The sequence below is a fragment of the Telopea speciosissima genome, chromosome 4, assembly GCF_018873765.1.
Source record: "Telopea speciosissima isolate NSW1024214 ecotype Mountain lineage chromosome 4, Tspe_v1, whole genome shotgun sequence".
NCBI lineage: Eukaryota > Viridiplantae > Streptophyta > Magnoliopsida > Proteales > Proteaceae > Telopea > Telopea speciosissima.
Window position 1 is genome coordinate 4,893,083 of NC_057919.1, and position 17,130 is coordinate 4,910,212.

General features: G+C 39.9%; 1 protein-coding gene and 1 non-coding gene across 4 annotated transcripts; one reads left to right on the forward strand and one right to left on the reverse strand.

The window, feature by feature from the left end:
- Positions 1-2,695: 2,695 nt before the first annotated feature.
- TRNAA-CGC lies at positions 2,696-2,768 on the reverse strand. The gene has a single exon. It is a non-coding gene; the product is annotated as a tRNA-Ala (tRNA).
- A 4,209-nt stretch (positions 2,769-6,977) lies between these two features.
- Positions 6,978-16,108, forward strand: LOC122659725 (putative U-box domain-containing protein 50). Of its 3 annotated transcripts, none has more exons than XM_043854835.1 (8): positions 6,978-7,227; positions 7,349-7,461; positions 7,546-7,673; positions 7,780-8,251; positions 11,637-11,777; positions 11,855-12,412; positions 13,409-14,131; positions 15,732-16,108. In XM_043854835.1, the coding sequence occupies exons 1-8, from the start codon at positions 7,005-7,007 to the stop codon at positions 15,909-15,911; spliced, it is 2,538 nt and encodes an 845-aa protein (XP_043710770.1). In that variant the 5' UTR covers positions 6,978-7,004; the 3' UTR covers positions 15,912-16,108. The 3 variants fall into 3 exon arrangements, with proteins under 3 accessions (XP_043710770.1, XP_043710771.1, XP_043710772.1); XM_043854836.1 differs by having other exon boundaries at positions 6,978-7,225; positions 7,346-7,461; XM_043854837.1 differs by having other exon boundaries at positions 6,978-7,214.
- Positions 16,109-17,130: the final 1,022 nt, after the last annotated feature.

Sequence of the window (17,130 nt, forward strand, 5' to 3'; positions counted from 1 at the left end):
ACAGGGAATTGGAGAGGATAATTTTCCTTGTGCTTCTTCCCATTAAAAATGGCATTGTTTGTTGCAGCATGGTATAAGGGATCTTTATCACCTCCAGTTTGCTGACCGGCCCAGTTCCCCAGTTCCTCTAACAAAGGGGGGCTGAAATGACCTCTCTACCCATGCCCAAACACCCTGCTCGGGTGGGGTCCACCATCCCCCTATTAGAGGAACTGGGGAACTGGGCCGGTCAGCAAACTGGAGGTGATAATTTTCCATGGTATAAGCCTATCAGGTCTTAGTGGTCCCCTTGGTAAGGAGCTTTTTTTTTTTTTTTTTTTTTTTTTTGGGTCTATCCTACTCAAGGGCCCAAAGGTCAACTACAAACTAAGGGGAATGCTAAGACAAACCCACAATCTACAACTAAGGGGGGAGGGGTGGAGGGGGAGAAATGTGCCTTTTTTGGCACAATATGCAATCTAGGAGAGTTGAACCCTTGACCTCCTGGGTGCCCATGAGGGCTGACTTGAGGAGAACATTCGCAGTTTTGAGTTATTGGTTTTGTTTGACATATAATTTAAATAATGACTCTCTCTCTCTCTCTCAAGGCATAAAAAATAATTATGTAACACAAAGATGCCTAAGAATATAATGGATATACCAGCATTTCTTGTTAGCATGAAATATTCACATCGTTGAGTCAAATGATTGGGACTTGGTGCGTGTGTGTGTATATGTATATATATGATTTTTTTTGGGGTTTTCGGGTTGGTATTAGTCGTTTATCAATTTTATATCAGTTTCGATCAGTTTTTTTTTCTTTCAAAGGTTTAGTGTGCTTTTTTGTGGGTTTAGTGCCATCCAATTTTCAATTGGTTCCATAATACCCCAAATAGAAGCTAGACAAATAAGCGATTGGTTTGGTTTGAATTTTTGGTAGGACTTGATCGGATTGACCGATTTGATTTAGGTTTTGACAACTCTACTGTATAATGTAAATGGATGAGTAGGATGAAGCGAGGGTATAAGAGTCAATTTGAATGGCCTAAAAGGAATTAGTGTTGATAAAATACATTTTGGAGGCATTTATAGAAGCAAAAAAGACACGTTTCATCACAAAACCATTGTTATGGACATTGAAAATTAAATGCATATACTCTGGTATCATTCGAATAATTCCTATCCGATGCCCCTAGTACCTTTAAAGTATTATTAAATTAATAAATAAATAATAAATCCATTTCTTGATTATATTTTCTAGTAAGCTTATGTAACTTGAGAATGAAAAGCTTGACTTTGACATTTTGAATTTCACTACATTAATTTTTCTTCTTTGATATTTGGGATAATTTTTATAATACACATTGGAAGTATTTTTTTGTATGATCCTCATGTGGCAACCACATGGAAAATCTTGAAGGACCTATTTGAGTTTGACTCCTAACAAAATTGAAAACTTTGTACATAAAGTAATGAAAAATAAATTCATAATAATATTTTCTACTCCAATAGAAAAACAATTTCAGGCATTGTGATTTGGACCGAAATTTCCTTCAGCAATGGTCAATGGGGTATTCATTGATCGCGATGTACGATCAATGTGCATAGGGTATCGCATAACAGTGGTAGGTAATGTCAACTATTTGTAGATAAGGGGTAGACATTTAGGACCCTAGAATGGTGGGTTTTCCTCATTGAGTAGTCAAGGAAAACTCTGTCATTTATCCCTCATATCGTTGCCCAAATTATTAGGACTTCAACTACAGCTACAACTACAAGAGGGGAGGGGAGAGTCAAACAAGCGACCTTTCCCCAAGACTTAAGCTAGGACTCTACTTCACTGGCAGCCCCCACCATGCCAATAGGCGCTTCCCCCCAAGTTACCCGATCTAGGGGTGTAAAAAATTAGACTGACTCGATTGAATCGGTCAATTTCAAACTCTTAGCATTTCAAACAATTAAAACTGAATCGATAGGAAGACCAAAACCACCTAGACGAACTAACAAGGCTGATCAAAACTTTCGTTTAGAGTTTAGACTCAGAAAAATCAACAAAAAGACTAGAACATCTGATAAAATTTATTATTTTTGTACATTTTTTATCTTATTTTTTTTTGTTTGGTAGAAGTACACTTCTTTATCTTAATGTAATTGAAGCGAGGATGTTGTTGTGGATGAGTGGTAAAACTATATAGCTTAGGACTAGTAGAATCTATATAGCTCCAGACTAGAATCTTGTACGACTTTGAGTATGGTTGATTGTAGAAATATGATCCATGTAGCTACTCCCTTTGAGTTGAGTTGAGTTTTTCCCCCCTTTTATGTATGAAAAATCGAGATTGAAATTGATAACAGATTGATAAGGAACTGCTAAAAGAAACTGATAAATGATCGAAATGGACCAAAACCGATATCAATAAATTTTGATTTTATATTTTAATATTTATAGATCAAACAACCTAATTAATCTTGTTTCGATATATATGTTTTTAGGGGAGTGCAGGGGCACGTGCGCACAGCAACTAATGAGAGCACACATGTTGGCATTTTGGGGAACGGGGCGGCCATTTCCCCATCCCAAATGTGTCTGGGCGTGCTCCCTAGAGAACATTTTAACATGTATTATTATTATTTTTTTTTAAAAGTTGACCAAAGCGATTAAACCGGACCGGTTGTATTAAACATTTGACGTGTAGAACATAAAAACCAAACGAGATGGAGGTGCGGGGAATCGAACCCCGTGCCTCTCGCATGCGAAGCGAGCGCTCTACCATATGAGCTACACCCCCATTTGTGATTGAATTAGAACTTAAACTTTGATGACACTGACAATTTACTTTTCCAATACAAGTTTTGGAATATAAATGTCAACCTTTTAGATTGGTCAAGTAACAAAAAAAATGGGCCCATCTCAGTAATAACAAGCTTACCTTCTTTAATCGATTTTTTTTGTTTTTCATAAAAAAAAACTTACCTTCTTAGATGGGTCATATTGAAATTCTTGACTATGTAGGGAAGGAAGCTACCTTGTGTTACCTTCGTTGACATTGAGACCCAATGCCATGCAACTTCCTCCCCCTCCTCCGTACGGACCATACCCCATGAAAGAGACGTAGGAGACAAATGGAGAACCATGATTGTGACAAATCAATGGATGGCCAGGTCATCTTTTACATCTTTTGTTGATTTTGTTCTTTTTCTTCCCTTTAGATGAGGATGAGGGGTTTTTGGCCAATTTGGATCCTGTACTACGCGTCGAGCTGTCTAGCAAGACCGTGTTGCGCAAACACAATAAGACAAGAAATGACCACCTTACCCCTGCTCGAGTGCCTTGCCTGAATGGGAATAAGGCGATCATTTCCTATCTTGTTGTGTCTATGTAGCACGGTCCTATCGGGCAGCTCGATAGTATCGAAAAGATTTTGCCTCCCCCTCCCTCTCTCTCTCTCTCTCTTTCAATGAGATCCGGCAATTGTAGCAATCCGCCAACACACGCATTGTATATATATATTTTCTCTCTTCTTAAATAAATGACTTAAAAATGAGAATATGTGTCGACGTACCTTACGCCTGAGGTTCAGAAAACCCTTTCCCTTTTTTGGTCTTTTGATTTGTATTTTTTACTGAAGTGTGTCACAGGGTCGTTGGAGATTGTGGGATAGAAAAAAAATTTCCTTCAATTTCATGGACTAATATTTATAAACCCAAAAATTCTGGTGGTCTGGGCGTGTAGGTGGTTAAGTTCTGCACATAGTGAAAAGCTCTCTTTTTTTCTGATGAGATAATGAAGGTCTCTTAATCCACCTTGGTTGGAGACTTTTAAAAAATCCTTCAACTTTATGATGTGGAGTTCTAAAGTACAAGTATTTTCCAAGATCCAATATTATTGCTCACAAATTTTTTTTCCCTCAAAAACTCAAAAAGAGGTCTTGGATATGAAATAGTTTCTCCCATAGCAACCCCAAATTTATTAGGAATTTAGTTTGTTGAAAAGTTGGTAATGTGAATTCCATCGACATTTGGAGGGATAATGGATTCCTCGTTGGCTAAAGGTGTCTTTAGCTCAGGTCTTGCCCTAATCTTCTTTCTTTTATTAAGGTTACCAAACTAATGAGTAGAAGAAACTAGAATTTAGCATTAATTTTCTCTATCTTTCCTCAATCTATATAGGTTTTCTTATTTCCAAGATTCTTTCTTATTCTGTTTCTATGCCAAAAATGGTAATTTGACTATAAAAGTGGCTGTGAAGCTCTTGAATTTATTTTCTGAGAATCCAAACTCATATCTTGTCGACTAGAACAATAGATATATTGTTTGCCTTTTAATGTGGAAAGCTAAATTGTCATCCAAACTTTCAAATCTTTTTATGGAAAATGATAAATGGTTTGCTACAAGGGATAAATTAAGTCATTTACAAATAATCGTTGTGTGTTCTCTTTGGAAAAAGAAACTAAATAGCACTTGTTTTTTTATCGTCTTGTTGTGTCTTGGCAGTAGGGTCCTATCGAGCAACTCGACAGTAGAGGATCCATATTGTTTGCTTATACACCCTTTCACAAATCACCAAAGAATCACACTCTCTTTCTCTCTTCATTAAAACTTAAAAACCCTTTATTGTACAGTTTGAAACCCTCTTTTCCAATTAGCCCTAAATTGCAATATGAAACACCCTACGCCATACATAATAATGCTATTCATCTAAGGTGAAGGTTTTCCTTAAGAGGAAGTATTTCTTCTTCACTAATGATGTGACATTGAATTCTTGGGTCAACATTACACTCACATTCCCATTGATGAAGTCGAAACTAGCCCTAGCGAAGGATGGGTGAAGAGAAACTTGGTCTTTCATCTAATGTATTACACAAGGGATTGGATTCCCTATCTACCTACACAGCATACATTAGCATGTCCTTGTTTCTATCTCTCTCCTCCCACAATAGGGGACAAATATGTCATTTCATAGGAGGGAATTAGAGAGAGAGGCAAAACCTGACAATGTTCTTTTCCCCATTACATAAGGGGGTGAGTTCCCTATCTAGCTGCATAACGTATACTAGTGCCTTCTTGTGTCTTTCTCTCTCCTCCCACAATAGCGTATAGATATGTCATTTTATAGGAGGACGGCGCTAGTGTATGCTATGCAGCCCTTGATACTTTTTTCCCTCTAATGTGGTTGGATAAGCTAACAATCTCATTGGTCGGTGACCTAATCACTATCCTAGTATCCTGGGTCATAGTGTGAGGAATTGGATCGGATCAATCGATTCGTATCTATATCAGTAGGGGCCGATATCAATTCTTGATCGATCACGTTTCGCTAGATTGGTCTGAACTAAGGGTAAAATGGTAAACACCCATTTTTTAAATGAACACAAATGCAAATTCTAGATCCGAATTGATATCAACTAAGACCGATACCACAAGTATATCAAATCATTGAATCCTCAATGATCGATAAGCCGCGTGAATCGTCGTTTTCCTGAAGGTTTTTTCTAGTAAGATTTGTTATTAAAAGCACGAACTAGGCAATCTTAGGTTGAGTTTGGACAATATGGTCTTTGGATTTAGTTTTTCTTTTTTCTTTTTGGGTACCAGGTCCTAGGTCTTCTCGGTAGTGTAGACGATGACTATGATGACGGGGAGAACGGTAATCTACAATTTGTCAATTTCGTATTTTCTCTGCCAAAAGAGTTAAAATATACTACGAATATGCTCTCCAAATACATCATCATCAGATAAGTTAAGACCACTAAACTGTTTTCTTAATCCAACAACTACATCAAATCTGTCATTACTCAACCTCAGCTCTCACTAAAATAATACCAACCCCAAACTACTCACATTCCTCGACTCTCAAGCAAGGCTAGTCATTCGAATCAATCGAAATCGGTAGAGAATCGGCCTGATCCCTAAAAACACAGTGAGAGTCCCAAACATGAAATAATCTCGTGTTAGGTATTTGATGGATATATCAAAAGCTCGAGAATTGTGGTAGCTCTTTCCAAAGGGCTCCACTCTGGTAGTTATTTCTTGACATTTTTCACTCATTATATTTTCTAAATCAAGTCCCATTAGACACATAACACTTTGTTACGCTATACGAAACTTTGCTGCCTTCCTACCCTCTCTATGTATAAAACTTTGCCATCGCATCATTGATGGGTTTTTTTCTATACAATTTGCTGAGAGAACCCTCTCCCAAAATATATAAAAAAGGAAAAAAGAGAAGAGAACTAAAGCCATGGATTCGGATCAGTCCAATCGATTGAAATTTGTAGGAATCGGTTGGGAATTGGCTGAGATTGATCTGAACCATAAGAAGTGCTGTGGAGTAGGGGTGTAAATGAATAGCCGAACTCCGTTTTCGTATCCATGTCCATATCCATTTAGCATTATCCGAATCCGTTCGAAAGCTAAACAGATGCGGATACGGATAGGCTATAGATATCCGAAAAACTATATTTACATGTAAATGAATAAAATATCCGATATATATTCGTATCCGTATCCGTTTAGCACTATCCGAATCCGTTCGATAGCTAATCGAATACGGATGCGGATATAACACTATCCGAACTGAATCCGATCCGTTTACAGCCCTACTGTGGAGTCTTCGAAACGGCGAGAATTCACAATTACTTGCAGATTCCAATCCGAATCGATCAATTCCAATTATTGAAACTGTGTAGGGTAAACAAATCTCCCTCTATCACCAAAAAAAAAAACCGGAAAGTCTAACATGAGCCTAGCCTTCCGAGTAATTCTGATTTCCTTTATAAACTATAAAGAAAGAGGACCAAAGAGGACTAGTCTTTATTTTGACAAAAGATTGAAAAGCTGCCTGAACTCCGTTTAGCTTTCCCATTCTGCCATTCTCTCTTTCTCTGTCTCCGCCCACAGGTATCAAAGTTAGGTTTCTTTTCTCTTTTCTCTTTCCCTCTGTTTGGCAATTGGTGGATTGAAGTCATGGCTTGGTAGTTCTTTTTTGGTAGAAGTCATGGCTTGGTAGTTCTCCGGCTAGAATCATGCTCTTTCCCGGCAATCAAACCGACGGGCCTAGTACTTTCTCATCACCGGAGCAAACCATGGATACTCAACTAGAAAAGGTCTATGTCGCTGTCGGTAACGATTTGAACGAAGGGTTGGGAACTTTGGATTGGGCACTTAGGAAATGGTGTGGCTGCCAAACAATCTGCTTCGTCATTGTTCATATTGATAATAATCCCAGAGATTTGGTTAGCACCCCATGTAAGTCATATGTTCCTCTCAAATCTCGTCACCTGGTAAGAGGAATTAGTTTAATTTCATCCTTTTTTTGAGGTTTGGGGGAGGAATTGAAATGGGTTTGTTGTTTTACTTCATATACCAGTTGGGAAGCTTCCTGCAAGTTCTGTAAACGATGAGAAGTTGGAGATTTTTAGGATGTGTGAGCAGGAGAAGACAGACAAACTATTGTCCAAATACAGGGCTTTCTGCGGCAAGGTTTGGTTCATATCCTTCTTTCTTTTTTGGGTGTTAATTTGACATGTTTAAGTTTGGGGTTTTATGATTTTGATTGCTAATTAGGTGAAAGCGGAAGTTTTAAAAATGGAGAAATCAGAAGAACCAATTCACAAAGCTATTGTTGGATTGATCTCAAGCCATCAATTGACCAAATTGGTTATGGGGATCACACTCGTAAAACAGTCATCTTGGTAATGAACAGTACTGTGATTTGTTGAAGTTGTAAGTGATTATAGCGTTTTAGTATCTTCTGAAACTCATCTTGAGAGACTCTGTTTTCATTTCTTCACTCTATAGGAAAACCAAAGGGGCCATCAGTGGATCATTTTACATACACAGACACAAACCCAGTTTCTGCGAACTGTATATAATCTGCGGAGGGAAATTGGTGTTTCTTAGGGAAGAAAACGATGAAGAGTACATGGAAGATGAAAGGGGAGTAATGGTTGCTAAGCTGAAAGAGAAAGGAGCAAGTGTGAAAGGTTGGTTTGGTAAGATGTTCATAGACAATGTGGCCAACCATGAGCCTCACGCTCAAGGGAGAGGCTATCATCATCGTGGCGTGCTACCTACCTTAGCCGCCATGGACACAGAGACAATAAGCTCGAGTACGCGTGATTGGTGGGAAGATTATGCCCCAGAAGTTGAAAGCTATTTCCAGTGCTTGTTGCCTTCTTCGAATTTGATTGAAAAAGAGGGTACCACAGGGCCTAGTCCTACCGAGACAGCCAATTTGGAACTTGAACACATCGTTAATGGTGATTCTATGGTAAGATTCTATCCATTTCTTCAGACTTTGGTATTTGTTTCAGTTTGAATCTTGGATATGAAATAAGTGGCTGAGAAGAAAGCCTCTTTTTCTTTCTTTCTTGGCAAAAGTTTTCTTGGGTACAGGAAAAGGGAGCCCAAGGAGCATCCAACCGTTGGGCTGTATCATGCACATCCCTAGGTGTGTGCCAAGATGTGTGCGACGTGACACAGCCCAATCCTTGGATGCCCCTGGGTGCTGAGCTCCCTGGAGAAGAGCCGGATCCGTTCGTCTTGACCTTTTTTGTGGCTCCTGCTCCCTACACATAATAGGACAAAATGACCACCCCACTCCCATAAAACATAGAAACCTTGTCCTATTGATGCTTCAATGCACACTCTCATTGATCACCGCTCTCTGACCTAGGGGTCGCACTTTCGGACAAAACACTCTTCCCTGCCTCCCCCCCTTGAAAAAAAAAGCCCACGATGCCCGTGTGGATCCAACTCCTGAACCTCGGTCTCCTTCTCTCTCCTTATTAAAAATCCCAATATTGGACTATTTGATCACCCACTCCTCATTGATGGGAAACTATACTCTGTTGCCATAGCAATCTCTCTCCCTTTTTCTTGGTGAAATTTTTTTGAACTCAGTGATAGTCATCACTTTTAAAAAACCCAATATTGGGATCAGGATTGGTCACAGCGGATTTTGATCTAAATTGGGTCAGAATTAGTCGGGATCATGGTTTGAGGAATCGGTATCGGATTGACCGGATCAATCAATTCATATCGATATCGATGGAGATCGATACCGATTCCTGGCCTATCCCATATTGGTGGATTAGTATGGATAAAAGTATAAATAAAAAAAAAAAAATCCAAATTTCAAAAAAAGCAAGGGTAAACCTGTTCGATCCATATCGATACGAACCGAGGTATCAGATCGGTATCGGCATCAACTGAGACTAATACCGATTACTAAAACCATGGTCAAGATTGTTTAGAATCAGCCCAAATATGCCATAATTTACATTAGTTTTTGGAATAATTATCACCTCCAATTTGCGGGCACCTCCAATTCCTCCAATTCTTCTAATAGGAGGGAGTGGACCCCACCTAGGGCAGTGTTTTCGGGCAGGAGATAGGATAGTCATTTTTGTTCTCATGTGAAGAATTAGAGGGATTGGAGGGGACAACGATTCAAGATTTATGGGGAAATTTATCGTCTCCGATTATCTGCCCTTCTATTTCCTCCAATTCTTCTAATAGGAGGGGAGCGGACCCCACACAGCCGTATTGGTCAGATTTAAAACCGTCTTCTGCCCCATACGAGATGAAGGGTGACCTTGTACGAAAACTGGCCCCACTTTCTTTTGTTTTCTTTTGTTTAGGAGAAAGTTCTTTCAGGTGGGAAAGTGAAAGGGAAAATGTGAGGGTGAAACTATTTTTTATTTTCTTTTTACTTTAATATTAATAATTTAGGAGGTTTTCGCTGAACAAGACCATGGTCACCATACAGAAGTGTGAAACTAATTTGTTATTCGTTTTAGTTGGATTTATCCCTTAATTTTTTTCTTCCCTCCCCCTGATTTTGATGTTTCATCTTTTGGAGATTTGTTTGTTTGTTTCATTGGGTTTCTTCCCTGGTCGTGTCATCATGACTGATGTATTATTTTTGTTTCTCTTTTTTAATATAATTTTTTTATTCAATAAAAAAATCTATTTATAACGGAGAAAGGCTATTAATAAGAGCTTGTTTGATGGCAAGACTACCGTACAGATTTTATTCTTTTCTTTCTTTCAATTTCAACAGGGTGGGGGTGGATTCAGGGTAGGAAGGTGAGGGAATTATTATTATTTTTTTTTATGGAAAAAAAATATTTATAAGATTGGTTAAGAGAAACAGTTATAAAAAAGTCTATGCAGTAAGGGGTATGGGGAGCATAAGGTATAAAACACCTAAACCCAACAAGAGAAAAATTAGTAATCACCTTAAAGGAGACGTCATAAGTTTTAACCGAAATCTGGTAGCATTTCATTAGAGCAACAAACTTCTTTCAGCTTCAAATCTCTCAAGACAGCAAAATCTAGTCTGCTGAGAATCCCAGTCAGCTCTGGTTCTAAAAAATGGTTGTTTTTACTTCGGCCGGCAATCAGAAAAAGAAATTTCCCATCTACCAAAAAACCAAAGACCCATTTAGGCTTACCTAAATCTTTGCAGTCAAACCCTGCGCATAACAAAACATGAAAATCTAATATAGGTAAATCAATCCTAGAAGAAGAAGCAAGGTTAGTAGATATGATATGGGAATTATTAGTACTTATGTTTGGCATGACTTTGATTTATTTGATGTGATTCTAACTACTTATAAAAACTTCTTTGGCTCTTCCAATTGGTACTTATTTCCCATTAGGGCTGCAACAAGGTCGCATTGGGTCGGGCTTTTTAAAACCTCAGTCCAACCCTGAGTCCTCTTAGATGGGCCTAGGCCCAGCTTGACTCTGACTCAGCCTCAAGGACGGGCTGGGCTGATCCTGATTGGCCCTGATCATCGAGTGGAGGAAGGGAGAGAGATGCATTGACTAGACTAAGTTGCGCTGGGTTAGGGAGAAAATTATCAATTTTACATAAGATAACATTATAATAAAATATATTATTACCTATTATCTTCATATATAATATAGGGAGAATGTTCTCTGTGTTGCAGCGTAGGCTGTGCCCAGGCACATGGGCAGCCTATGTAGGGGGGCAGGGTGGTCATTACGACCACCCCCATGTGCCTAGGCGCAGCCTGCGCTGCGGCATAGAGAACAACACCCCTATAATATATTATATAACAAAATATGTATGACATTTAAAGTTTATAATATATATAGTATATCAATATATATTTTATAGTAAAAAAAAAAAAAAGAGAGGTCGTACCCAGTGCACAAGGCTCCCGCGTTTAGCAGGGTCTGGGGAAGGTCAAATGTACGTAGCCTTACCCCTGTTTCCAGAGAGGTTGTTTGCAGGATTTGAACCCATGACCAAGCGTTCAGCGAGTGAGCACTTGACCAACGCACCAAGCATGACCTTCAAAGATGCGCATCAGCCTTGGCTAGGCTCAGTCCGAGGCCTGACCCGAACCTAACTCAGGGCTAGAAATTTCCAGCCTTGACGGCTTGAACTGCGCCCAGGGCCAGGAATCTCAGCCCAAACCCTATTCGGGCTCAGGGCGGGTTCAGGCCGACTGGGCCAAACTTGCACCCCTATTTCCCACAAAGAACCGCATCAGGTTCATAGTGGTCGAACCAAATGGGGTTGTAAGACGTGATTAGGTTGATGGGTTATACTTATACTGTCCAGTCAAGGATTGCCATTTCCACCACCTGACCTTTTGAATTCATTGGTGCAATCTCAGGGTGCCCAGAACAGAATCGAAGCCTTGAAAGCTAAGATACAGGAAGTTCAAAAATTCATAGAAGAGAAAAGAGAACAAGCTAAGGGATACGTGGAGAGACAATTGCGATCTGCATCTGTAATTACTTTGTGCAATCGAAGGGTATGGTTTGCCTCTACCGACTGGTTTTTCATTTTTGTAGTTTTTGTTCTGCTTAGTGGTTTTGTTTTGGGTTTTAGGCTGTAGAACTTGAAGCTCGTATAAGTGAAGAGATCAACAATAAAACTGATCTCAAGAACAAGCTTGAAGCAGCAAGAGAACACATCTATGAAGTGTCGAGCGATATCGAGGAGAGCAAGAGCAGGTTACGCTCCATACTTGAACTCCAATCTGAGTTAGCGACCAAACTTCAGTCTACATCTCTGGCAAAATCACACGTCGAAGCCCAATTGGAGAATGCAACAGCTGCAAGGACTGAGATACTTCGTGAAATGGACGAGTTGCGTCGCCAACGAGACTTACTGCATCGGAGAATCGTGTTCTGTAGGCAAAGGGAAGCCATAGCTGCGGCCACCACCACAAGCTCATCAGCAGGACCCGATCATCTCGATTACGGTCATAGGAAGTTCACGGCCGACGAGATTAGAACGGCCACTGATTATTTCTCGGAGCAATTGAGGTTGAAAAAGAGAGGTGATCAGACGCATTTGTATAGAGGAAGACTCAACCATATGGCGATTGCTATCGAGGTGCTGGATTCGCTTACTGCTCTGTCTCAAGAAGAATTCCAAGACAAGGTAAAATTCTTTTGGGAATATTTGGTATGCATTTTCTGGAGTAGATGAGTGTAGAACACATTCTGAAGCAAGAAAATAGAGAAGAATCAAATTCGGTTTCAAAATGTGTTCTAAATGTTCTACACCTCTAATCTCTCTCAAGAATGCATACCAAACATAACCTAAAACACACAGCTAAAATGTTTAGTTGGAGGATGTTCCTTGAACCAAGATTGAAAATAGGAACACTAGCGGATTGCCGGATTGTCATGGGTCCGATCTATACCCCAAAAGATGCATCTATTCGGTCCTCCTTTATAAACCAAAATACCCCAAGGTGTGGCCAACCTAGATAGAGAAAAATTTGAGATCGTGAAACCCACAATGCAGGAGATCTATGCCCCTGTGGGGTATTCGGCTCTCCTCAAGCTATGCCGGGAGCTGGAGGATCCAACCCAGCAAAAACAAGGTGGGGGGGGTATCATTTCACAGGCGGCCCCCTCCTCTAAAATGACCAAACCCTCCTGTTTTTGCTGGGCTGGATCCTCCAGCTCCCGCCACGGCTCGAGGAGAATCAGGTTCCCATGTGGGTCTCACATTACAGTGCCTCCAAATTCACATCTCCAGTGCCCTAGAGTCTGCTCTGATACTAAATGTCACAGGATCGATTCACACACTCTAAAAGATACTCTCATTGAATTCCTTTTTGATTTGTGGGTATTCATGTATAAAACCATGTGGCGTCCCCTCCTGTACTCAATTGATTTAATGGAATGGGAGATTCCATCCCACACCATACTGGCAATATGGTTGATCCCCTGCCCAAAAATTAAATATCAATGTCCATGGATTGGTATAAAAGCAGGTAAAGTGGAGCACACCAATGACCAATGAGGTACAATAAAATGGTATCATACATGGAAAGGCTAGTGCACTTTGCGGCTCAGAGAACCTTCTCCCTATCATTAAAGTCCATTACATACCCGAAACTGATCTTAAGTTGGTTCACATATGCAGGTGGAGCTCCTAAGCCAGTTACGTCACCCCAACCTGGTTAACATGATCGGCGTCTGCTCCGAACTGAAATGCATCGCATACGAATACATGCATAATGGTAGCTTGCAGGATCTCCTCTTCTCCACTCAGAGAAACCCTAAAAGTAATCTTAACTATAAGAGGAACCCTAATCGTCTTCGGTGGCACTTGCGCATTCGAATTGCGGCAGAGGTTTGTTTGGGCTTAGGCTTTTTACACTTGGCCCAACCCAGGCCCATCTTCCATGGTGAACTGAACCTCGCCAACGTTCTCCTCGATCGCGACCTCGTAGCTAAGATCACTACGTCCAAGCTATCTCATTGCTCAGACCAGTCACAGCTACGATCGGATATATGTGGTTTTGGAGTTGTGATGCTGCAACTTCTGACCGGTAGAGAAGGGGATGGGCTGGTGGAGGAAGTAAGAAGTGCCATGGAAGGTGGGGTCCTAAATGAGATTTTGGATGCGGTGGCTGGAGAATGGCCGTTGGATTTGGCGATGGAATTGGCGAGGATAGCAATGAGGTGTGTGTGTATAAATGAGAGCATGGAGTTGACGACAACTACGGTGATGAAAGAAGTGGAAGAGGTAAGGAGAAAGGCAGTAGAGCTTAGGGAGAAGGAAGGATCTGAGATAGTGGTGGAAGGAAGTGGCAATAGGAACCAGGGTGACATTCCTTACATTTTCCTCTGCCCTATTTTGCAGGTAAGTTTGTGTCTCTCTTCCTCGCTCTCAGATTCAATACGCCAATTAAACAAGTATGGTATTTTACAAAAACAAAAAATGACAGCTTTTTAGTCGAATAATTATCACCTCCAATTTGCGGGCACCTTCAATTCTTCCAATTTTTCTAATAGGGGGAGTGGACCCCACCTTGAGTAGTGTTTTCAGGCAAGGGGTAGAGTGGTAATTTCTACCCTCTTGTGAGGAATTGAAGGAATTGGAGAGGATAACGATTCCTTTTTAGTCCAGCAATCTAATAGAGTTTCTCTTGATTGACACAATATTTGTTTGCACCGGGCTTGACCGGTTAAAGCTCGACACCAGACTGATCGGGCCCAGTGCCAGGCCTAGCTTAATTACCAATTGATCGGTAACAATGTTTGGTTGTAGCACCACGGGCACTCGATTGAGACTGATTGGTACCATTAATCAATTGTTTATAGCCCGATTAGTATATTTAATCCCATTTAGAGTCCGAGTACCATGAGCCTGATCATGAACAGGTAAATGATTGTTTTTTTTTTTTATATAAAGTTGAATAGGTAAATGACCGACCAAGTAGATGTGTGTCTATGCCCTAGCCTACGTGGCCCATTTATCTAAATGATCGATAAAGATAGGGGGCCTTAAATTGGGAGAATGAATCATCTGCACGTATCAACAAGTGATCGAACATACATTTCAGGGTCAATCATATTTTAATTTTATTTCCATAAAAATCCCTCGCCCTCTTGTAAATGACAAAAATAAATTAGATGGTTGGCTCTTACATGTACGTTCACCTGTTGATACGTGCAAAGGAACCGAACTCTTAAATTGGTGGGGAGTGGAAACCCTTCTTTTATTTTTTTTGGTAGAAATTGGTTGGGACCGAATAGACTTGATAGATACTGACCAGTCCCCATCACCCTTAAAATTATATGTAATATGATAGAATTCATATTTTGTGGATGGGTGGACCCAAGGTTCTATGCTCACACGTCTACTTTCATCTTAAAAAAAGAGTTAATTGCCAAGTGTCTTAACTGTCCACTCTCCACCTACTTTTGCCGCATGGCAGGATGATCTGCCAATTGTGACCATTGGTAGTGCCAGATTTTCTAGCCAAATTCATTCATATATACCTTGAACACGCAAATCTGTATGCTGCATGTATCGTTAGAGGATGACATGCATGTGTTGTTTGCTTTCATGGTTGCATTTATTGAAGTAAAATGACACATGTCATCACTTAATTGAGTAAGATGTATTCATATGGATAGGTGATTCGGGTTTTGTGCATACATCATGTCCATTGTCGATGTCTTAATTTGTATTTTCTTGATAGTCTTAAGTTGTGTTTGGTATACATTAATCGATTTCAATATTTACAATATTTACGAATGCATATCAAACACAACTTTGAATTTTGAACGTTTTATTTTGTCACTTGGTCAATTCCAATTACGTTGAAACTTGAGGTGCCAGTTGGCCAATCAGATAGGCCTCTCTAGGTGAACTTGCCAAATAACATTAATCATATTTATTTAATAATGCTTAATTGTTGTTATAATATAAATTTAATTTTTTTTGGTGGGTGCAGGAGGTGATGATTAACCCACATGTAGCCGCAGATGGGTTCTCATACGAGTTAGGAGCTATAGCAGAATGGTTGGGGACAGGGCATGAGACATCACCAATGACCAACTTAAGGCTTGATCACAAGCTACTCACCCCTAACCACACCCTCCGTTCTCTCATTCAAGAGTGGCTTAACAATTAATCATCCTTTTCTTCCTCCTAATCTTTTATTTTTGGCTCCCATTGTTCTTGTGGTTGTATTCGTTTATTTGTTGTGTCCTTACCTTCCCTTCCCTTCTTCCTCGTATATGGTTGGGTTCTAGTGCATGCGATCTGACCTGGAGTGCTTTTATGCCATGGAGAGGGAAGTTTGTACGTATTTATAAAGGAAAATAAAAGTATAATTCAAGTAGAAGACATTTGCTACACTTAATTTGGACCAGTTCTTGAAAGCAGTCCCTAAGGACATGCCTTGTTTTTTTAATTTGGGCAACTTAATTTGAGTCAAGCAGGTCTGGCCAGGCTCGATTAGGGCTATGTAGTGTAAGCCGATCCAGACTGATATAGATTGATCTCGACAGATATCGGTGGAGATCGATACCATCCCCGGTAGCGATTACTAAAATCATGAATGTAATAAGAGTTTAGGTAGGCCTGTAAACGGATCAGATTCGACTCGGATACGGATCAAATGTAATCGGATTCGAATATGTCCTGGTCGAATATAGATACCTCTAAACGGATTTGGATGCAGATCGAATTCGGATTATCGACCATCCATTTTCACCTCTGCCTTGTGTAACTCGAACCTTCCTCCCCCTAGTGGATGCAATTCACTCTCAATCCATAGTTTTAGATCATGAGTATCTTCTCCTCATATTCTAGAACCTGTTGAATCTTCAAAAGCCCTCAAGATCATTATTTACTTAATTTTTTATTATTAAGTATTTGAATTTGGATTTTTATCGAAGTATTCGGATTTTTTTTCTGGATATTTCTAATCGAATACGGATGCCCCTAAACGGATACGGATGCGAATTTTCGATTATCCATTTACAACCCCAATTTTAAGTAGGTACACCATAATGAATAAACTTGAACATTTCCTTTTGCAAAATTGATTGTACTTCTCTTTCCCTCCCATTACTTGCTGCAGAGAATGGATCTTCTGCATATGTGTACACCTCAGATGCCAACACATCTTCCTTATGATATCAACCCCTCTTCACCCTTTTAATGACAGGACATAAGACAGATATTGGCACTTAACATGCACTTACAGGAGTAGAGGAACTCTCCTCACTAATGCAAACCCAAATGATCTTCATGAATTGTTTAAAAAGGATTTTTTTTTTTTTTTTTTTTTTTCCTGAGGGGGTGATTAGAGGATGCAACGACCCACCTATCGAATAGATGGGGTA